The sequence below is a fragment of the Miscanthus floridulus genome, chromosome 6 (genome assembly GCF_019320115.1).
Source record: "Miscanthus floridulus cultivar M001 chromosome 6, ASM1932011v1, whole genome shotgun sequence".
In the NCBI taxonomy this organism is placed as follows: Eukaryota; Viridiplantae; Streptophyta; class Magnoliopsida; order Poales; family Poaceae; genus Miscanthus; species Miscanthus floridulus.
The window spans coordinates 93,009,507-93,031,740 of NC_089585.1; the positions used below are offsets into that span (position 1 = coordinate 93,009,507).

General features: G+C 45.2%; 3 protein-coding genes, 1 long non-coding RNA gene and 1 pseudogene across 6 annotated transcripts; 4 read left to right on the forward strand and 1 right to left on the reverse strand.

Moving 5' to 3' along the window:
• The first annotated feature begins 561 nt into the window (after positions 1–561).
• On the forward strand, positions 562–3,835 carry LOC136456322 (1,4-dihydroxy-2-naphthoyl-CoA synthase, peroxisomal-like). 2 transcript variants are annotated; one of them, XM_066456145.1, is made up of 10 exons: positions 562–605; positions 648–927; positions 1,106–1,228; positions 1,341–1,442; positions 2,006–2,044; positions 2,140–2,238; positions 2,436–2,483; positions 2,680–2,775; positions 2,864–2,986; positions 3,080–3,835. In XM_066456145.1, exons 2-10 carry the CDS (start codon positions 661–663, stop codon positions 3,194–3,196), a joined length of 1,014 nt encoding a protein of 337 aa, XP_066312242.1. In that variant the 5' UTR covers positions 562–605; positions 648–660; the 3' UTR covers positions 3,197–3,835. The 2 variants fall into 2 exon arrangements, with proteins under 2 accessions (XP_066312242.1, XP_066312241.1); XM_066456144.1 differs by lacking the exon at positions 562–605 and having other exon boundaries at positions 614–927.
• Positions 3,836–3,985: 150 nt separating this feature from the next.
• Positions 3,986–8,789, forward strand: LOC136456324 (iron-sulfur cluster assembly protein 1-like). The gene is made up of 3 exons (XM_066456146.1): positions 3,986–4,444; positions 7,095–7,149; positions 8,261–8,789. The coding sequence occupies exons 1-3, from the start codon at positions 4,117–4,119 to the stop codon at positions 8,418–8,420; spliced, it is 543 nt and encodes a 180-aa protein (XP_066312243.1). The 5' UTR covers positions 3,986–4,116; the 3' UTR covers positions 8,421–8,789.
• Positions 8,790–10,964: 2,175 nt separating this feature from the next.
• Positions 10,965–11,591, reverse strand: LOC136456325 (large ribosomal subunit protein cL38-like). Its single transcript, XM_066456147.1, has one exon. It carries the CDS (start codon positions 11,501–11,503, stop codon positions 11,120–11,122), a length of 384 nt encoding a protein of 127 aa, XP_066312244.1. The 5' UTR covers positions 11,504–11,591; the 3' UTR covers positions 10,965–11,119.
• Positions 11,592–11,690: 99 nt separating this feature from the next.
• On the forward strand, positions 11,691–13,485 carry LOC136456321 (anthocyanidin 5,3-O-glucosyltransferase-like; annotated as a pseudogene).
• Positions 13,486–15,044: 1,559 nt separating this feature from the next.
• Positions 15,045–22,012, forward strand: LOC136456326 (uncharacterized). Of its 2 annotated transcripts, none has more exons than XR_010759412.1 (3): positions 15,045–15,153; positions 20,983–21,037; positions 21,772–22,012. It is a non-coding gene; the product is annotated as an uncharacterized lncRNA (long non-coding RNA). The 2 variants fall into 2 exon arrangements; XR_010759413.1 differs by lacking the exon at positions 15,045–15,153 and adding an exon at positions 15,187–15,535.
• Positions 22,013–22,234: the final 222 nt, after the last annotated feature.

Consider the following 22,234-nt stretch of genomic DNA (forward strand, 5'->3'; position numbering starts at 1 on the left):
TATAAAATTTTTACTATAGTTCAATCATACAATAATTAGCCCACTATAAAAATTTCATCACAATTAGACCATAGAAACTGTAGCTTTGAATTATTCCAATTAATTACAGAAAATCATAGATCTAAAGCCACAACAAAAACTTTGTATTAAAGCATACCATATTATATATTTACTGTGTAGATCTACTCATGTAGAGTCCAATAAAATTGGATTTTCTATTTTATAATTTTTCTGTGATTTACTATGATTTTTCAAAGATTCAGCTGAAATAAATAAAAAAAGACAAAACTGCTTATCACATGGCCAAGGAGGTAAGATGAACGGTTTTAAAAGTTGAGGGGGTGTTTTGCCCGGTTTTGGAGTTCAGGAAGAAAAAGTGGATTTTTACGAAAGTTGAGGAAGATAATGTGGGCTTTTTCCCCTAAGTTTTTTTTAGAATTTGGCGAGGCCAGGAACGGTCGTAGACCACGTTACAATATCTGCGTGGCCCATGGTACTGGCACGCCTGTAGGCCGGCCCATCAACACGCAAGTCTTATCTGCTCTCGCCTGGCGGGGCCCTCTTCCTAAACAAAACCTCATCCAAAGACCAAACTGAGAGAGCGAGAGCGCCCCCAAACGGAACCGCCACAAACCACGCGTTGCCGCGCTAGCTCTCGCCATGGACGCTGCGGAGAGGAGGCTGGCCCGCGTCGCCGCCCACCTCGTTCCGTCGTTCCCGGTTCCGCACGCCACCGTGCCTCCCCTCGCTCTTTCTCCCACGGCAGCGTCGTCCTCGTCGTCGTCCTCACCGGCGGGGGACAGCTACCGGCGCGTTCACGGCGACGTGCCGTCGGAGCCACCGGAGTGGCGCGCCGCCACAGACGAGTCAGGGAAGGAGTTCATCGACATCATCTACGAGAAGGCCGTCGGAGAGGGCATCGCCAAGGTGAGGCTTCTTTCTTCCCTCGATCCTTGTCAAGCTTTGGATTCCTTGCAAAAGTGCGGCTGCGGCTGCTGGATTTCCAAGAACATTTAGAACTAAGGCTCGTTGCTGCTTATGGATTACACGTGCGCGTGCATTGTTCTTACATCTCGTTTTTTTTCAATGCGTATTGCTGCTTCAGATCACCATAAACCGGCCTGATAGAAGGAACGCGTTCCGTCCGCTGACCGTGAAGGAGCTTATGCGCGCATTCAACGATGCTAGAGATGATAGTTCGATTGGAGTCGTCATTTTTACAGGAAAGGTACGGATGCTTTTAGAGGAGAAACAGAAAAAAAAAAAAAAGCATGTTTGGGTGTCTATGGAGTCGGGTTAGCTGTGGTGGGTAAGCTTATTTCGATGTTTTGGTTGACCAGGGAACCAAGGCGTTCTGTAGCGGCGGTGACCAGGCGTTAAGAGATTCTGATGGATATGTTGACTTCGACAGCTTTGGCCGCCTCAACGTTTTAGATCTCCAGGTCAGACGAACTTCTTCGACACTTTAATGTATGAGTAAACCTGATGAGTTCTGGGGCACAGATTTTTATTTTGTATGAGGATCGTTGTGATTGTTCTTTTGATACGGAATTCTTTTTTCAAGAAAAGAAATGCACGTCTTCTATCTCTCATTTCGTTACACGCAATGCAGATTTTTATTCTGTATGAGGATCGTTGTGATTGTTCTTTTGATACGGAATTCTTTTTTCAAGAAAAGAAATGCGCGTCTTCTATCTCTCATTTCTTTACACGCAATGGAGGCGTGCTGTCCACTTTTAGATGATTTGTTTAGTGAGGTTTGAACTGACTTAGGAGTACATCGTTCAGCTTCAGCTAAGAATATGATGATGGCGTATAGTTTGACTAGCATTCCTGCTTACTGATGAGTATATGTTGACGTACCACTTAGTAAATTTGCAGGAGCAGGTTTTGCTTGTCATGTTGGCACTTCTAGTCTTATTAAGTGTGAACAATGATTAATCTTTTTGTTTGTAAAACAGTAGTAGTTATCATTAATAATGAGAACATCAGACAATTTCTTCAGGTGCAAATTCGACGTCTTCCAAAGCCTGTCATTGCTATGGTATGATCATTAGTTCATAACTGTCCTTTGCCTTTTTGCTATCTCCTTTCGTCGTCCTATGGATTGATTTTGTGTCGTTTACTAATTACTATCAGATTGCTGGTTACGCTGTTGGCGGTGGGCATGTTTTGCATATGGTGTGTGATTTAACAATTGCAGCAGACAATGCGATATTTGGACAGACAGGGCCCAAGGTGATTTTTCTGGTCTATTTGGTATCTTGGTACCAGGATGCAGATAATACCAATAAAGTGAAACATCAAATTTTACATCATCAGTTCATAGTGGAATTACGTTTTCTGTGTTCATTAAATAATCCCGTTTCTTCTTTTTGCCGAAACTGTAAACATGTAGTGTATTTCAACATCCCAATTTGTAACTCCTATCACAGGTTGGAAGCTTTGATGCTGGTTATGGATCTTCAATAATGTCCCGGTTGGTGAGTTCATTCTAATCTATGATTCCTTGCCGCCGATGTTTGTCACAGTGTCCTAGAACACATATCAATCTAGTGAGATAGTAGAAAATGCTGCATTACTCCTGTCACACACTCATTCCATTTTCATATTAGCAACATATTCATGATACACAGTAAGCGGCATGCTATTCTTGCTCCAATTATTTCTCATGAACAGGTTGGACCGAAGAGAGCCCGTGAAATGTGGTTTCTGTCACGGTTCTACACAGCTGACGAAGCTGATAAGATGGGACTTGTGAACACTGTAGTACCAGTAAGTGCTGAAAACCAGTGTTAATTACTAAAACCAAACTTTTTAGTCATGCTGATCCACTGACACGCACACGCTTCTGTACATGCAGCTTGCTGAATTGGAGCAAGAAACTGTCAAATGGTGCCGACAGATCTTAAGGAACAGCCCCATGGCTATTCGCGTGCTGAAATCTGCACTCAACGCGGCAGACGACGGTCATGCAGGTCTTCAGGTATAACTTGCCAGATGTTGTTAACCTTCCCTTGAAACTGCTGCTGTTAACTTCTGTCTGTGTGTTGCATTTCTGATGACGCTTCTGCTGTAGGAGCTTGGTGGGAACGCCACGCTCATATTCTATGGCACAGAGGAGGCAAAGGAAGGGAAGAATGCGTACATGGAGAGACGACGCCCAGACTTCTCCAAGTTCCCACGCAAACCTTGAGTTTCAGCTCTCTGATGAACTGGTCAATTATTTTACTGATGAATGAATCTTTTTTCCCAACTTGTCAATAAGAGAAGTTACAGTCTCAAATAGTTCCGAATTTCCGACCGGTGGATAGTTGTGTAGATCATTATTATGCATATTATTATTACTACATCGAGGAGACGGACGGCAATAATTTTTCTGTCAATCTATATACATACAGGAAAAATGTAATTTGTATGAACATTCGGATCAATGAAAATAAAGCTAGGTGTATTTAATTCACTTTTTCTTTGGCTTCGCTGGCCGGGCAGGACCGAGATTTGTAATATTTGTTAAATATATAAAATAATAAAAACAGCTTTATTAATTATAGACGCTTTAATATTCGTGCTAATTAAAACGAGTAACGGAGCAAATTTCATGCTTTTCTTCCTCATTTTATAAGCAGAAAACGCTGGTTTGACAAGTTGAGTTTCGCTTGCTGTTGTTTTGATTGATGAATTCCTCTTCTTTGCCCCTTGGTCCACGGGAGAAGAAAAGAACCAGACCCTCGAAAGATGCTGTGGGCCGTGACGCAATTGCTGACGAGGCCCAAATTTGACAAAGGAAGCCCAGCTATTCCGACGCTTATCCCCTTTCCCTGCTCCGAACATCTAGTCGCGTCTCCAATCTCCTCAGGGGTGACCCCGGATCTCCTGCCGGCCGCAGCACACCGCACAACGATTCAGTCCACAAATACCGCGCCACGTACACATCTCGGCCATACCCTGCGATAGCCCTGCTGCACAGGATCCCCGTCTCCTCCTCACCGCCGCAGAACAAATAGAACCACGGCCACAATACTGAGCCAACGCAGAGAAAAAGAAAAGAACTCGCTCCAATCCGGAAGCCGAAAAGATCAGAAGAATCCGGAGGCGACTCCAGGTTTGTGGGAGATGCTGCGCGCAGGAGGCAGGCGGCTCCTCGCCCCGGGGCTCCGGCGGCTCGGCCTGGGCACCGGCGCCGCCGGCGAGGCGGGCCCGGCCGCGGCGGCGGCGAGGGTGAGGGCGTACCACGAGCGGGTGGTGGACCACTACAACAACCCGCGGAACGTCGGTTCCTTTGACAAGGAGGACCCCAACGTCGGCACTGGGCTGGTCGGCGCGCCGGCCTGCGGGGACGTCATGAAGCTGCAGATCCGCGTCGACGAGGGGTCCGGCAAGATCGTCGACGCCTGCTTCAAGACCTTTGGCTGCGGCTCCGCCATCGCGTCCTCGTCCGTAGGTGAGGCCCCTCAGCCCTAGCGCCACGTCTGGAGTTCCCGTCGATTTCCCCTCAGCCCTAGCTTGTAGTGTCGGCTCAATCTTCCTTTTTTTGTCCTGTGAATTGAGTAACATCACTAATTGGTTATCTAGTTATCCCGATGCCTTTATTTCGACTGTGGAGGTCTTTTGCAGAGAAAGATGAATTGGAGCTTGTGAATTGAGTAACATCACTAATTCGTTATCTAGTTATCCCGATGCCTTTATTCCGATTGTGAAGGTCATATGCAGAGAAAGATGAATTGCTGCTAGCTTAGTATTGTGTTTCTTATATGTGCCATTTTTATCGGGGACTGTGAGGTACAATTTGCTATAAGTGATCAGTTTGATTTGATGGTTTCAACTGTACTGCTAATTTTCATCTGTATTGCTGTAGAATCATTGACACCCTCGTTTCAGTTTGCCTATTTTTGGTGCTTTGGACCTAATTGGCTAGTTTTGTTGAATTTTAGACATGTGTGATGCAGCCATTTTATTTTTGGTGCTTTGGACCTAATTGGCAAGTTGTGTTGAATGTTAGACATGTGTGATGCGACCATTTTAGCTACATATAAGTTGTATGACAAAGAAGTTTCATATGAGTTGCAGTTTCATACTTATCGTATGGTTAATCCTGAACTAATTTTTTTATATCAGTTTTCCTGTTTTAGAGTTAAATAAAATGTGTATGCTGAGTTTTGTGTTGTGATGCTGGTTCTTCCTTGTTTTTCTGGATTGTAACTGGGCCTTGCCCACGGCCAAGCAAGAGAGAAGGCTTTTCCTTCCAATTCTTGCAACCGCATGCATGGTCTTCCCTTGCCTAGTCTCGCGTAGTGAGGGCGCTCTACCGCATGCCTGGTCTTATAAATTTAGACAATGCACGGTCTTCCCTTGCCCAGTCTCGTGCAGTGAGGGCGCTCCACCGCATGCCTGGTCTTCTCCTAAATTTAGGCCATGCACGGTCTTCCTTTGCCCAGTCTCCCGTGGTGAGGGTGCTCCACCGCATGCCTGGTCTTCTCCTGCCCGCGTCTCATGCGGTCTCATGCGGTGATCACACACCTCTTAACAGTAATTGTCCAGCTTATGCTCTTTATTATTATTTTTTTTTTATTAAGGAGAATGACCCTGAAAGGTCTAGAAGTTACATCTTACGTGTTGTTTGGTTCCTTGCATAGTACCGCAAAAGTAAATGGAAGTAGTTCAAATTTGTCTCCCGCTGGTAACGAAAATAACTTTGTTTCATTTTCGTTTCCGTTACCTCAGATGCTACCAAACAGCACGTTAATATTAATAAAAATGAGAACCTTGTAGTTAGAAAAGTTCTTATTTCTATCAGTAGATTCAGATGCTTGTAGTTTTTTTTATAGTTTTAGTAGCTGAACCAAATTGGTTCAGAGATAATGGACATTGTGCCTTAGTTTTGATGTTCTTACTAACTTAGTAATGGTAGAGTACTTATGGAAATGTCTAGGACGATACTCCTGCAAATAATGAAATAGTCAACAGAATGATTGAGGCAACTTTCAAGTCATTGGTTTGATAATACGATGCATATAATACCTAACCTCCTGCATTGTTATGCATGAAAATGCTATGAATCACAAAATGGAGACATTCTGTTGTACTGTGTGACTTGTAAACCAACAACCATGGGAACCAAGTTGCCAGTTGGAACCTCAATTTATTTAGTCCTCAATGACTGGAATATAATCTTGAATGTGGAATGTGAGTTTTTTCCCCTAAATTTTCTGTGTTATAGATCATTTTATTACTATTATAGTAAATGAGCGCTAAGTATCATCTTGTCTTGCATACAAGAGTGGACCCGCTGGTTGCTTGTATCTTACAAGCCGGAAGCATTCCTGATTCCGCGAAGATCTTCAACAACAACAACAACAACAACAAAGCCTGTCAGTCCCAAACAAGTTGGGGTAGGCTAGAGTTGAAACCCACCAAGAGCCCCTAGTCACGGTTCAGGCACTTCAATAGCTGTTTTCCAAGCACACCTATTGAAACATAGATCTCTAGGTATATCCTAAGCTTTCAAATATCTTTTTATTGCCTCCCCCCATGTCAATTTCGGTTTACCTCTACCTCTTCTCACATTATTAGCTTGGCTTAGGACTCCACAATGCACTGGTGCCTCAGATGGTCTCCTTTGGACATGGCCAAACCACCTCAACCGATGTTGGACAAGCTTTTCTTCAATTAGTGCTACCCCTAGGCGGTCACGTATATCATCGTTCTTAACTCGGTCCATTCTTGTGTGACCACAAATCCATCGCAACATATGCATTTCTGCAACACTCAGTTGTTGAACATGACGAATCTTTGTAGGCCAACATTCTGCTCCATACAACATAGCCGGTCTAATCGCCGTTCTATAAAACTTGCCTTTTAGCTTTTGTGGTACCCTCTTGTCACAAAGAACGCCAGAAGCTTGTCGCCACTTGATCCACCCTGCTTTGATTCTATTGCTAACGTCGGCATCAATGTCTCCATCTCTCTGTAACATCGATCCTAGATAACGAACCCGCGAAGATCTTCATCCCTAATTAAACAAAATGCTCTAAGTGCTGTTTCTCTAAGCTGCTGAATGTGTAACGTTGATTATATTGTCTTTCTCCTTGCAGCTACTGAATGGGTGAAGGGAAAACCAATGGATGAAGTTTTGACAATCAAGAACACGTAAGTTATCTATTATCTTCAATATTTTCGGCTTGCTTAATATTATCCACTTTATTAATCATCTGAACATGCTAATATTGTATTTTGTAAATATGAATTGTTGTCTATGTTTGCATCTTTAACAAACTCAACCCACATGCTGCTTTTGGGTTCGCAACATCGTTCTGTTCTTTATATGTGAATACCAGTGTGAGAATGTTGGGAGTTTGTATCTGAGAAGACTTCACTGGTTGTTATATGCTTATCTCTCTTTGATGACCATTCGATACTTTGATTTTATTTTTTATTATATAACCAAGTACCTGGTTAAGCATGATTAGGATTTCTTAATGATGTCACATTCCGTTTTGATGGGTTCTTTGAGTGGCAATGAAATGATCTTTCTTAAGCTGTCAGGAGTAATCATTTTAATTTTCTCCCTTGTTCCTGGGAGTGGCTGGCAGATTATCTGATGTGTTAGTTTGTACAGTTCCTATTCGGCGACATTATTGCTCCTCTGATGTTGTTTGACTTTCAGTAATCAGAAATGGTACATGTGCTTATTCCATTAGAGGATGTGACTTATGCTCTTATTCTCTTCTTTCTTTAGAAAAAGATGAATTCCTTCACTACTGGTTGTTATATGCTCATCTCTCTCTGAGCATGGCCATTTGATACTTCGATTATATTTTATTATTATTATATAACAGTACATGGTTAAGCATGATTAGTATTTTTAATGTCACATTCGGTTTAGATGAGTTCTGTAAGGTGCTATAAAATGATCTTTCTTCAGCTGTCAGGGGTAATCATTATAATTTTCTCCCTTGTTCTTTGGAGTGGTGGCAGATTATCTGATGTGTTAGTTCTGTACTTTTTATTCAGCAACATTATTTGCTCCTCTGATGTTTGACTTTCTGTAATTCGAAATGGTACATGTGCTTATTATACTGTAGAGGAAAGATGTGACTTGCAGTCTTATTCTCTGCTTTCCTTTTTAAAAAAGATGAATCCCTTCATTTACTTTAGCACCCTCGCAGCTGTTAGGGCTTGTTTGTTGAGATTTTTCTGGGCACTGTCAGAATCCCTTAGCAAACACCACTGTAACTGAGTTTGTTACTCTGTTTTCCAGTGAGATTGCGAAGCACTTGTCCCTTCCACCAGTAAAGCTCCATTGCAGCATGCTTGCCGAGGATGCGATTAAAGCTGCCGTGAAAGACTACGAAGCCAAGAAGGCGAAGATGGGGCAAAAGGGTGAAGACAGTCCTTCAGAGAAGGCTGCTGAAGCATGAAAGTTTCTGCCGTGAAGTATATTGAGCTGATATGTTTCTCAGTCCATGACTCCCCACCGCTTACTGCCAAAGATAAATGCTTCTGTTTGTGAGGCGAGGGATTGTGTGTAATGTTCACAACTCTGGTAGTGCGGCTTGTGCCTTAACTCTTTTAAGGATGGTGACGACCAATTTCAAATAAATTTGCTGCCATCTTATAGAATTAGAAGAAAGTACACCTATGTGCGCATGTACAAGAGCTTTTCTGGAAGTGTTATCTGTCAACATACGTAATGGAATTAAGGTCGCCGTTGCACAAAGGCTATTTTTAAATATTGGCATATTTTGTTTATGGTACGGAATGCCTATGGACTATGGTGATTGGTGTAATCTTAACGTTGCTTGCGGCTGGGATTTTAGGAATACTGAGATGGGAAATGCATATCGCGATGAGGATAGACATGCCCGATCCACCGGTTTGGTCGCATAATACGTCCTACCCGCGTTGCACCGCATGACGATGTTTGTGATACCATGTCACTACTACTGGATACTTTTTTCTTCCGAGAAAGAATGTTTTACTGGCCTTGGCAGACCAGGGGACAGCAATATAGGTTGACGAATAGCTCGTGGAAGTACTTCGCGGCGACACGGCGTGCCCTGGCGCCCTCAACGGCGCCGGCGGGTGCAGCAACCTAGACCGACCCGCCGGGTACGCATGCACGCACCACGTACTTCCTTGGTTATCAATTGTGAACAATACAGTACCCTGCATCGTGTGTAGGTCTGAAGCGCAGGGGGGAGAGCTGCCGGCGACAGTGATATTCAGGTGGCCTCCGCCCCAGCGTACGTGACGCGTGCGCGGTGGCAACCTCACGGCGTAGGACTGTAGGAGCAGCCGCTCATCGTCGAGCTGAAGTCCAGATGGGGCAATAGCCAACAGGTGAGCAAGCCAGTTCAATATGTATGCCGTTGCTGTGTACGTGAGCAGCAGACGTTGCGCGTATATACGTACTGAGACAGTCAGAAGTAAGGTCGAGGTGAAGAACTCGTGGAGGAGTAGAGGACCAATGTATACAGAACTATTTATAGACGTAAGAATACAAAATTTACTTCAAATCAATCAAATGAATAAACGTGCGAGATTCATGAAGTACACATGCATGCAACCAATCCCTACACTTGTGAATAATAAAACAACCCTGGTCTGGTCGCAAAACGGTGTAACGGCTAACTCTAATAAACTGGCCATCGCAACAGCCCACAAGAAATCAGCAAAGTCTGTCGTTCATAGCCTCCTCTCTCCTCCAGCACTCTCGATTTCTCTAGAAAGAAAGCGGCTGGTGACCTGTGCTAGCTGTTGGCATGGCTTGGCTAACGATGCTGCGCTTCATGGAGGCCACGTACTCGGAAACGTCCTCGCTTGGTGGCACCCAGAACGCACCGGCCAATGAAGCACAGCAGCGATGTGAAGACCGGGGATGGAGTGGGCAAAGCAGAGAATCACGACGAGCAAGGAAGCTAAAAGAGGAAGAAACCCACCGGAGATGGATGGGGATGAAGCCGGCGGCGACAGCGTTCACACGTGAAAGAAAAATAAAAGAAAACCATCAGAAAATTACTTGACAAGTCAACCTTGCCGAGTTTCTTAATATATATCATCAATCATCCTCCAAGGCCGCCGTTTCTATCCCCGGGCGCGTTCGGCTGGTCTGAAAGTTTCAGACCAGCCGGCTGGTTCGGCTTGTTCCCCTCACGTGCTACAGTGCATCTTTCAGCCGCTACAGTATTTCTCTCTCACAAAATCAGCTACTACTGCCATTGCCGTCGCCGCCGGTGAGGAGAGGCCGATGGAGAAAACCACCACCGTCTCAAGACTTCGCACGCTGCTGATGGTCGTTGTCTAACCCTTGCCGGAAACTCGCCACATCACGGGAAGGCCATGTCGTACAGGATGAAGGAAGGGCCGGGTCCTTCAGAATTTGCCTCCGTGGGGAAGTCAAGTGGGTCCATTTGTGTCTATGAATGTAGGTCCAATGTTAAATCTGCAAACGAACGATGTTTCGAGTCTCATTTTTACAAATCGCCCCTTTCCACAGCACTTGAATTAAGGCACCAATACAAACAATTAGGTCAGAAACTACCCCGAGTCCTATGGGAACCAAACTACTTCCTAAAATTACTATAATGTGCTTGTGTTCAATGGCTGTTGGTGCCATTGCCATCTATGATGAGTTTACTGTTTACTGAATCTCCCCCAATGTCAGGCAACTGCCCAAAAATCAAACAGAGAGCCCCTAAGGTCAAACAAGATACAAGTTCATTAACTCCTGGGAGATGTCCTGTTGGGCTGTTTGTTCTTTTTTCTGAAATTTATATTTGGGCAATCCATTCCCCATCATAACTTAACAGAGCAACGCCATATATGTAATTGAACCAGCGAGCAGCCTATGGACATGGAGTAGCTAACAACTCTACAGTCTACACTGCCACTGGCGGCATGGACTAGCTGAATCAGCGTTGCACACAGCAAGCAACCAAGAAATCATCAAGCAACGGACTGAATTGGACGCAGTGACAGCCATTGGACTAGCATAAATAAAAGATTCCAAATTTATAATCACAAAATCAGGGCAGCCATTATAATAAATCTCAAAAAGGAAACAGCATACGCGGAGAGCTCAAGCAGGGAACAACTTCAGCGACATGCCGCGGCGGCCTCAGTCGGCGGCGGCGGGTGCGGCGACGGCCGCGACCACCTCGAGGACGGGGGTTGCGGCGGTGGCCTCCTCCACGTCGACCGTAGCGCCGGACGCGACGAGCGTCCAGTCGGGCGGGAGCGGCGGCAGCGGCGGGTACTGCGTGGGGCGGCGCTTGATGTCCCACGGCTGCGTCTTCTTGGGCCGCGTCTTCATGTGGTGCTTGGTCCCCTTCTTCTGCGGCCGCGACGAGCACTCCACCGCCAGCGCCGCGCGCCCGCCGGCGCCGGGGAGCGAGGGGAAGCCGATGGAGTAGTGGCGGGCGTGCTGCCTCGCCAGCGCCGGGGACGGGTACGGGGCCGGCGGCACGGCCGTGCCCGCCAGGAGCGCGGTGACCGGCGACATGCTCGCTGCTCTGCTTCGGATGGGGGAGCAGAGCGTTGTGTTTGGGATAAGACGGGAGGGGCTGTTTACGAAGAGTCTTTTCCTTGTATGCGAACTTGTATGCGATTAAAAAAAGATGTATAATCGTCTATGTCCTTAAAAAAAATCGATTTATCGTCAGTGTCCAAGCTCGAAAAACTTTTCTCTCACACCATTCTATTACTAACGATGTAAAATATGGGTGGCAAAGAACTTAATGCCCCTGGAAGTTTTGTTTCTCACTGCCTGCTGGGCGGCAACGTTTGCTGCTTCCGATCACCGCGTGCAAGAAAGAAATTGCGCAGAGACGGAGGAGGTACCTGCTTCCGCCATGTTCCCGAAGAGGGTCCCTGCCAGCAGGTAGCAGCCCACGAGAAAGCACGCGAGGACCACGACACCGAAGAGGGTCCCTGCCAGTCCGGGTCCGGCGAACGAATTGAAGCTCGAGCTACGCCACCGATCCAGCACCATGACGGGGAAGAAGAGGACGTTCGTGCTCTACCCTTCGCTGGGCGTCGGCCACCTGATCAACCCGCCCGACACCGACGCCGTGTCGGCCGCCGCGGTGGCGCGCCTCGCGGCGGCCAACCCGGCCATCGCGTTCCGCCTCCTGCCGGCGCCGGCCAGCCCGGACGTCGGCGCGCACCCGGTGAAGCGCGACCAGGACACGCTCCAGCTCGCCAACCCCGCGCTCCGGGACCTCCTGCTGTCCCTGGCCGGCGGCGCCGACGCGCTCCTCCTCGACATGTTCTGCGTCGACGCGCTCGACGTCGCGGCGGAGCTCGGCGTGCCGGCCTACTTCTTCTTCGCCTCCGCGGAGGGCGACCTCGCCGTGTTCCTCAACCTGCCGTACCTCTACCCGACCCTGCCGTCGTCGTTCAGGGACATGGGCGAGGCGCTGGTGCGCTGCTCCGGCATGCCGCCGATCCAGGTGCTGGACATGCCGTGGACGGTGCGGGACAGGGAGAGCGACGCGGCCAAGGTCCGGATGTACCAGTGGAAGCGCATCCCGGAGGGGAGGGGCGTGCTGGTCAACAGCTTCGACTGGCTGGAGCCCAGGGCCCTGAGAGCGCTCGGCGACGGCGTCTGTGTGCCCGGCCGGCCGACGCCGAGAGTCTTCTGCATCGGGCCTCTGGTCAACGACGGCAGCACGACGGGGGAGAGCGGCGAGAGGCACGAGTGCCTGGCGTGGCTGGACGCGCAGCCGAAGCGGAGCGTGGTGTTCCTCTGCTTCGGCAGCAAGGGCGCCTTCTCCGCCGCGCAGTTGCAGGAGATCGCCCGCGGATTGGAGAGCTCCGGCCACCGGTTCTTGTGGGTCGTGAGGAGCCCGCCGGAAGAACAGGGCCAGTCTCCCGAACCGGACCCGGACTTGGGGCGGCTGCTTCCCGCAGGGTTCTTGACAGGAACAGAGACAGAGGCATGGTGGTGAAGAACTGGGTGCCACAGGCGCAGGTGGTGCGGCACGAGGCTGTCGGCGCATTCGTGACGCATTGCGGGTGGAACTCGGCACTCGAGGCCATCGTGTCGGGGCTGCCCATGATATGCTGGCCGCTGTACGCGGAGCAGGGGCTGAACAAGGTGTTCATGGTGGAGGAGATGAAGATCGCGGTGGCGCTGGGGAGATTCGAAGAGTTCGTCAAGGCGGAGGAGGTGGAAGCGAAGGTGAGACTGGTGATGGAGGCCGAGGAAGGGAGGATTCTTCGGGAGAGGCTCGGGGTGGCGAGAGAGAAGGCGTTGGGGGCTACTAAGGAAGGCGGGTCTTCTGAAGTGGCATTCGCCGAGTTCTTGAGAGATTTGGACAAGAGCAGCTCCGCAAACGGAGAATGCAATTGAATTGATCAAGGTGTGCTAGTGTGGCAGATGAACTGCGAAATGATATAGATATTTGATAGTAAGAGATTAAATATTGCATCTGTAGTATGGCAGTAAAATTGGATTGGATCAGTAGAATTGATCAAATGTGATTGTGATTGTCAATTTACTTTATTTTCCGAATCAATTCACTGATGATTGTAGCTATAGCATATTCTGATTTGAGCTAGAATATGCTACTGAGGAAACCTCGCAGTTCCTCATCACCCAGAAGATAATGCATGTATTTGTCAAACACTCACAACTCATGCCCCGCTATCTCAACGAGGCCTTGTTCAGTTTGGTGAGAATTAGAGAGAAACTGAAGAGGATTAGATGACAAGACATCTGCCCAGCAAGCAGTGGCACATGAGAAACAAAAGTTCCAGGGGCATTCAAGTCCTTTGCCACCCATATTTCACACCGTTAGTGTCAGAATGGCGTGAGAGAGAAAAGTTTTTTGAGCTTGGACACTGACGATAGATCGAACTTTTTAGGGACATAGACGATTAGACCATCTTTTTTAATGGCATACAAGTAAAAGACTCGTTTATGAACGTGGGTGTGCAAACAACCATGTTTCAAGAGTCCCATATTTGCAAATCGATGTTTCGAGTCCTATCTAAGGATGGCAACGGGATTTACCCGTCGGTATAGCCGGAACGTTCTTTTTTTTCGTTACAGAGAATTCATCCTGTCTTCGTTCCCGTTAACTGTTTTGAGTATAGATTTTTGTCCATCCCCGTACCCATCGGACATCGGTCGGGTAACAGATACCCGATGGGTACTACATACCCGATAAATAAGGACACTTGGGGTCGCAGCTTTGCAATCGGAGACGTTTCTTCTTCACCCGGGTATAAGTGTCGGAGTCTCGAAGATGTCGAGGAGGAGCGATGTTGCGAGGAAGACGAGCAAAGGTGGTAGAGAGACCAAACTGAGGAAGTGGGGGGCACGAGCGCTCGTGAGGCAGGCGTGCTTGTGCTGCTGGCGGAGATGGTGAGGAAAAATTAAACTAGGGTTCTTAGAACACACAATCTATATATATGATTGTTCAGGTTTGAGCCAAAATACCTATGTTGAGCTTCTTTGGGCCTAATACTCGCATGACAGCTCAAATAGTTGGGTTCCCCAACGGGTAACGGAGACGGGTAAACACGGAACGTTCTCGTACCCGTTATATCTGTCGGGATGGATTCTTGCCCATTTAAATACCCGCAGATAAAGATATGATTCCATCTCCATTCCCTAATAGATCAAATACTCAGGTATCAGGTATCGAGGGCCGTTGCCATCTTTCCTATCCAAATCGCCCGTTTCGGAAGGAACGAGATCCTCTTCCGAACTACAGCAGAGGGACGTACCTACGGCCAATGACGTTCGTTGGGCATCCGACGGCGCAGCAGAAATAAGCACGGAAGTCGTCCAGGGGCTTGTTTAGATGCCAAAAATTTTGGCAAAATAGCACTGTAGCAGTTTTCGTTGTTATTTCACAATTAGTGTCCAATTATAGTCTAATTAAGCTTAAAAGATTCGTCTCGTGGATTTCGTCTAAACTGTATAATTAATTTTATTTTTTATTTATATTTAATATTTCATACATGCGTCAAAGATTCGATGTGACGAAGAATTTTGAAAAATTTTGTAAAACTTTTTTGCAACTAAACTGGACCCAGGTACTCACCGCCGCCGCCGCGCCCATGAAGATGGCCGTCGGCTAGCTGCTGTTGCTCCCTGCTCGCGGCCTTCCCCGGCGCTGGAGTAGGCAAGCAGGTCCCTAGGCAAGTTCTCTCCTCCATCGCCCTCATCCTCTGCAAAGGAACGGAGTGTTCCAGGCACTCGCTGCCGTTGCAGTGCCCGCGAAGATGGCCGCCGGCCGGCGGCTGCTGCTGCTGCTCGCGGCCTCCCTCGGCACTGGAGCAGGCAAGCAGGTCACCGGGAAAGTGCTCTCCTCCACCGCCCGCCTCCGCCGTCCTATCCTTAGCTCGTGCCAGCGCTGTCTCCCGCGTGCAGCGCAGCTGTCCTCGTATCAAGGTCGATCTTTGCGTCAGCGACGGCGGTTTCATGGTTCATGCATTGACGGGCCACGGGGGATGAGGGCTGCAGAGATCAATTACGGATGACATTCTTGATGCTGAACTATTTTTAGAGGTTGACGTTCTGGTAAGGTACTTTTGTTTTTGGGCAATCCTAGGCACGGCGAAGGACTGTATGCAATTCTGTGTACTGTGTTCAAGGTTCAGCATGGAGAATTCTGTTTTTATTTAAACACAGACATGGAGAGATGAAAATCATGCAGAATACTCTAGTTCAATTTAAGTTTCTTTTGCTATTTTACATATGAGCATTCTGGTAGCATGCCACTTATCCTGTGTACGTATGCTGGCAATATGCAGTAGCTGAAGTGCAAAAGGATAGCACTTCTGAATTTTCACATGAAATTGATTTTGTTTTACAATCTTAACATATTCAAATTGACACAACAAATTAACAATACATTGTCTACATCCACTATCTCAATTCAGTAACAACCTTCGGTTAGTCTGAAACAAACATTCAGATCACATTCAGTCCACAAGACCACGATCTCAATTCAGTAACAACCTTCAGTTACTCTGAAACAAACATTTAGATCACATTCAGTCCACAAGACCTTGACAGAAGCGTTGGCCGGCAGCTTTGTCAAACAAAGTGAAATATATTCAACCATCAGATTCAGTATTGAGAATATCAATTAACATCAATTTACTATTTAAATTCAACAACCAGTCACGACATTTCTGTACTCTGAATTTCTGCTTATCTATTTCCGTCGCCATCCTCCAGAACCATAAAAAAGGCAGACTGATGAGGTTTCATTCCTCCATCAGCAGCTCGTCGTCCTCCACGAATGACATGTGCAGTGGCGCCATGGATGCTGGAGTTGGTGCTGCCTGTGGTGAGCTCTCAAACTCCACGCTGGGGCAGCGGAGCTCCTGCGTGGGTAGGACGCGGGGGCGAGAACGGGGCAGGTGAAGAGCGGCGGCGGCGAAGACTTCTTCAGAGACCTGCTCCATTTGCGCTGGGAAAGGAGACGAGCGGCAATGAGCGGCCGACGGCCATGGTCGCCCTTTGGGCTGCGTCCGTGTGCTCCTTCCCTCTGTTGGATGGCAATTGGCAAGGCATGCCGTCGGATGGACCATCAACGGCGCACGGCGTTCGACGTCCCTCTGACGTAATTCCAACTATGTTAGAGGATCTTGAGTTTTGTGTCCGCGGGATTTGCATTTGCTAGGCTGAGCGAAATCCAGCCATTCATCCCAAAGAGATGCAATCTGACCGCTCACTCATCGAGCGAGTTTTTTTCCTTTTATATATCTTCAAATTCTCTTTTTAAATATAAATTTTGAGTCACTTCTTCAATCCCTAAGTCATTATTTTTCTTATCATGGAACGAATCACTTGAATCAATATTGGTGTGTCTAAATTCAACAGTTTGGGTCCGGTGCATCGAGACCATATATATATATATATATATATATATACTATCCTGTAGCTGGCTACAGAATAAGTTATGATAAATAACCCCATGTGTTATGATAATTACTATGTTAATTTATGAGATTATAGTAACTCCTTACTAAGTGGTTTAATATAACGTTATGGTAAATATCCCCATGTGTTATAGTAACCCAACTATCGTAAATATGTATTGACATTATGGTAAACTAGTATATAAAATTATAGTAAATGGAGGTGGCTACAGAATAACTTATTTTGTAGACGGCTACTGAATAGCCTCTCCCGGGAGAGTATATTCAGTAGCCAGCTACAAAATAAGTTATTCTGTAGCCACCTTCATTTACGATAATTTTATATACTAATTGTATTTACGATAGTTGGGTTCCTATAACACATAGGGATATTTATCATAACGTTATAGTAAACCATTTAGTAAGGGATTACTATAATCTCGTAAATTAACATAGTAATTATCGTAACTCAAAGTGGCTACAAAATAAGTTATTTCGTAGCCAGCTATATATATATCCCAAACCCACAATGGCAGCCTGGAACACTCGATGTGGATACAAGCGAGAGGCTTCAAAGGTTCCAAAGTGTAATTTCAGGTGATTATACTATACTCATTTGATATGCTTATTATAAAAACAATTACAATTTTCAATCATACAATAATGTTGTTTTATTATAAGACATCCTATTTTTTCATTCAATTTATAAAGAAACTATTTTGTAAACAAGTTATGTTCCCACAAACCTTCACAAATCTTTCATAAATTGTAGGTATGATTCAGGAGTTTTTGTAGTATTGCAGTTTATGCAAAAATTTGATGGTGCAATAATTTAGAAATTCTCTAATGTAAGCAAAATGTTTCTACACCGTAGTCTTTGAACACTAGTTGGTCGATGAATTATCGCAGATCGGAACATAAACAATGCGATAGCAAAGGTGAAGCAAAAGGTAGATAGCAAACAGGAATAGTGTTGGTGTATCACCGAACATGTGAGGTGGGAATGAAGAGAAATAAAGAGAGAGCCGAATAAGTGAAGGGCTAAAGTGCTTTTCCACCTTCTCCTTCTCCCCTTTTATAGGAGAGGTGAGAGGGGTGGTTTTCATTATTTCTCCTAGTGGGTCTTGTATTTACAAAAAAAGCCTTTAGGGGCCACGAATGGGCCATAAATATTATCCCACGTAGCCACTAAACTATGTAATTGGGCCCTAAACATAGGGTCCCTAACATACAACACACACCCAACAATAGCCCCTCAACTACTTGGTTTTGCTCAGAAGCATAAAACCCAATAGCTAGATACAACTAAGTGTGGCCCAATTACAACTCAGACTCATCACAAGACTCTCGTCTATACAGAGATAGGTGGGGATGATTTTTTTTATCTTCAGCTAATTTTCAGTGGCAACCTTTTCTTGAACCTCCATGACCATGTCTTTGGTATCTTGCTCCTTCGTATGACCTTGAGCTCTCGATACCTTCTTTTCATAATTGAGCCTTCGTCGAAGACATTGCCATAGTCGAAGTAGGTGAGGTAGTTGACGTAGGCGAAGTAGTCACAGATAATCATGACACGTCTTCAAGCTTTCACTCGCAGGTGCAGTAGTCGTAGATAATCATGACATGTCTTCAAGCTTTCTTATTCAAGTGGATTGTTTATCCAATGCGTTTCTCGCCACCCCCCATTAGCCGACGCTTGTGAGAAATTCTTTCACATGCTTGAAGTAAACAATGGAGGCATGGTTGATGTCAAATATGTCATAGATGGAGATCCATGCACCCCAATTGACGGCAAAGCAAAGCCAAAAATGTTGATGGCGATCCCTCTGCTCCAAATTGACGACGAAGGTGAATCAAAAGATGCTGACGTTGATCCCTCCGCTCCAAAATGTTGGCGAAGGTGAAGTTAAAAGTGGCGATGGCGACCCCCTACTCTAAAACGGTGAAGGCAGTGTCGATTAGGCCCAAGCTGATGGCAAGTCCCCTTGCTGAAATGTTGACGTACTTGTAGCCAATGATGTCGAAGTTGGAGCCCCTTCCAGAGATGCTGATGAACACATTGTTGATGAAGTTGAAGTCAATGGCAAAGCCTCCCATCAAAATGTTGATGAAAGCGTTGTCAATGATGTCAAAGTTGGTGTCGAAGCCCCTCGCCATAACTCGACCAAAGTCTTGAACAATGAGTCATTGAACTTTCGATAGCGAAATGGGTGGCAAAAATGAGAGTGAATGAAGGAATTATTGGAGAGGGTGCCCTGATGGGATTTGGTGCTTTGATGCTGGTATGATTGCTTTAGTGTCTTTTCCAATTGTCTTTTATGGGGGGAATGGGCGAGAAGCGGCGAAGATAGACCCTCGGCGCTTTTAGATTACTTTGTCTCCGACCCTCGTACTTTTTGTGTCGAGGGGGTGAGGAGTTGCAAAATGTGCCCCTCGGCGCTTTTAAATTGCTTTGGCACCAACCCCGGTAACTTTTGAGGCGATGGGGCGAGGAGTTACGAAATGAGCCCCTCGACACTTTTAAAATTACTTTGGTGCGAACCCCTATGACTTTTGAGGCGATGGGGCGAGGAGTTGTGAAATGAGACATGTGGCTGCCGCTCCGCCATCGCGTCCTTGTCCGTCAGTGAGGCCCCTCAGCCCTAGCGCCACGTCTGGAGTTCCCGTCAATTTCCCCTAGGTGGTTCGGGTGTAGCGTGTAGGCTCAATCCTCCTTTTTCTGTGAATTGAGTTACATCACTAATTGGCTATCTAGTTATCCCGATGCCTTTATTCCGATTGTCGATGGTCATAGCAGAGAAAGATGAATTGCAGCTAGGTTAGTAATGTGTTTCTTATATGTGCCGTTTTATCGGGGACTATGTGAGGTACAATTTGCTATAAATGATCAGTTTGATTTGATGGTTTCAACTGTATGGCTAATTTTTCATCTGTATTGCTGTAGGATCATTGAAGCCCTCGTTTCAATTTGCCTATTTTTGGTGCTTTGGACCTAATTGGCTAGTTGTGTTGAATTTTAGACGTGTGATGTGACCATTTTATTTTTGGTGCTTTGGACCTAATTGGCTAATTGTGTTGAATTTTAGACATGTGTGATGTGACCATTTTAGCTACAGATAAGTTGTATGGCAATGTAGTTTCGTATGAGTTGCAGTTGCATACTCATTCTATGGTTAATCCCGAACTGAAATTTTTATATCAATTTTGCTATTTTAGATCTAATAAGCGTATGCCGAGTGTTATGTCATGATGCTTGTTCTTCCATGTTTTTTTGGATTGTAATTGTGCAGCTTAAGGAGAATGACCCTGAAGGGTCTAGAGTTACATCTTAATATTAATAAAAATGATAACATGGTAGTTAGAATTTTTCTTATTTCTGTTGGTAGATTCAGATACTTGTAGTTTTTATAATTTTTAGTTGTTGAACTAAATTGGTTCAGAGATGATGGACATTGTGCTTTAGTTTTGATGTTCTTACTTACTTAATAATGGGAGATTGCTTACGGAAATATGTCTAGGATGATACTTCTGCAAATAATGAAATAGTCAACAGAATGATTGGGGCAACTTTCAAGTCATTGGTTTGATAATGTGATGCATATAATACCTAACCTACTGCATTGTTATGCATGAAAATGCTATGAATCACAAAATGTGGACATTCTGTTGTACTGTGTTACTTGTAAGCCAACAACCATGGTAACAAATTTGCCAGTTGAAACTTAAATTTATTTATATTAGTCCTAAATGACTGGAATATAATCTCAAATGTGGGATGTGAGGTTTTCCCCTAAATTTGTTTGTTATAGAATATTTTATTACTTTTATATTAAATGAGTGCTAAGTATCATCTGGTCTTGCATAAAAGAGTGGACCCTCTGGTTGCTTGTACCTTGTAAGCCAGAACCATTCCTGATTCGTGATCCCATGAAGCTCTTTATCCCTAATAAAACAGAATGCCCTAAGTACTGTTTCTTTGAGTGCTTAATTGTCTGCTCGTAGTTTTCTCTAAATTTTATGATACCTTATCTGTTGTGATTATATTTTCTTACAGCTGCTGAATGTTTAACGTTGATTATATTATCTTTCTCCTTGCAGCTACTGAATGGGTGAAGGGAAAACCAATGGATGAAGTTTTGACAATCAAGAACACGTAAGTTATCCATCATCTTCCAATATTTTCGGCTTGCTTAATATTATCCACTTTATTAATCATCTGAACATGCTAATATTGTATTTCATAAAAAATGAATTGTTGTCTATGTTACATCTTTAACAAACTCACACACTTGCTGCTTTTGGGTTCCTTTACAACGTCGTTCTGCTCTCTATAATGTGAATACCATTGTGAGAATGTTGGGGGTTTGTATCTGAGAAGACTTCACTACTGGTTGTTATATGCGCATCTCTCTCTAAACATGGCCATTTGATACTTCGATTATATTTTATTATTATTATATAACAGTACATGGTTAAGCATGATTAGTATTTTTAATGTCACATTCGGTTTAGATGAGTTCTGTAAGTTGCTATAAAATGATCTTTCTTCAGCTGTCAGGGGTAATCATTATAATTTTCTCCCTTGTTCTTTGGAGTGGTGGCAGATTATCTGATGTGTTAGTTCTATACTTTTTATTCAGCAACATTATTTGCTTCTCTGATGTTTGACTTTCTGTAATTGGAAATGGTACATGTGCTTATTATACTATAGAGGAAAGATGTGACTTGTGGTCTTATTCTCTGCTTTCCTTTTTAAAAAAGATGAATCCCTTCATTTACTTTAGCACCCTCGCAGCTGTTAGGGCTTGTTTGGTGAGATTTTTCTGGGCACTGTCAGAATCCCTTAGCAAACACCACTGTAACTGAGTTTGTTACTCTGTTTTCCAGTGAGATTGCGAAGCACTTGTCCCTTCCACCAGTAAAGCTCCATTGCAGCATGCTTGCCGAGGATGCGATTAAAGCTGCCGTGAAAGACTACGAAGCCAAGAAGGCGAAGATGGGGCAAAAGGGTGAAGACAGTCCTTCAGAGAAGGCTGCTGAAGCATGAAAGTTTCTGCCGTGAAGTATATTGAGCTGATATGTTTCTCAGTCCATGACTCCCCACCGCTTATTGCCAAAGATAAATGCTTCTATTGGATTGTACATTTGACTACAAATCTAACAGTATCAAGTTTTATTACAACAGTTAAAAGTTCTTTGCAGAATTATTGGTTAAAGACTATAAAATTTGACTACTGACGCACGCTAAATGCTATATAAACTGGATCAAAGGAAATATTTGCATTCGAGGATGGCATGGTGTCGGGGACCAATACTAGGATACCCGAAGAGGAGGAGCTAATAACCATCA

What these genes read in the sequence shown, in the direction of transcription:
- LOC136456322 (XM_066456145.1), top strand. Translation starts at nt 661, where the DNA reads ATGGACGCTGCGGAGAGGAGGCTGGCCCGCGTCGCCGCCCACCTCGTT. An exon ending in TCGGAGAGGGCATCGCCAAG is followed by an intron (nt 928 to 1,105) that starts GTGAGGCTTCTT and finishes TTGCTGCTTCAG; the next exon opens with ATCACCATAAACCGGCCTGA. An exon ending in CAAAGCCTGTCATTGCTATG is followed by an intron (nt 2,045 to 2,139) that starts GTATGATCATTA and finishes AATTACTATCAG; the next exon opens with ATTGCTGGTTACGCTGTTGG.
- LOC136456324 (XM_066456146.1), top strand. Translation starts at nt 4,117, where the DNA reads ATGCTGCGCGCAGGAGGCAGGCGGCTCCTCGCCCCGGGGCTCCGGCGG. An exon ending in CATCGCGTCCTCGTCCGTAG is followed by an intron (nt 4,445 to 7,094) that starts GTGAGGCCCCTC and finishes TTCTCCTTGCAG; the next exon opens with CTACTGAATGGGTGAAGGGA. An exon ending in GTTTTGACAATCAAGAACAC is followed by an intron (nt 7,150 to 8,260) that starts GTAAGTTATCTA and finishes TCTGTTTTCCAG; the next exon opens with TGAGATTGCGAAGCACTTGT.
- LOC136456325 (XM_066456147.1), bottom strand. Translation starts at nt 11,503, where the DNA reads ATGTCGCCGGTCACCGCGCTCCTGGCGGGCACGGCCGTGCCGCCGGCC.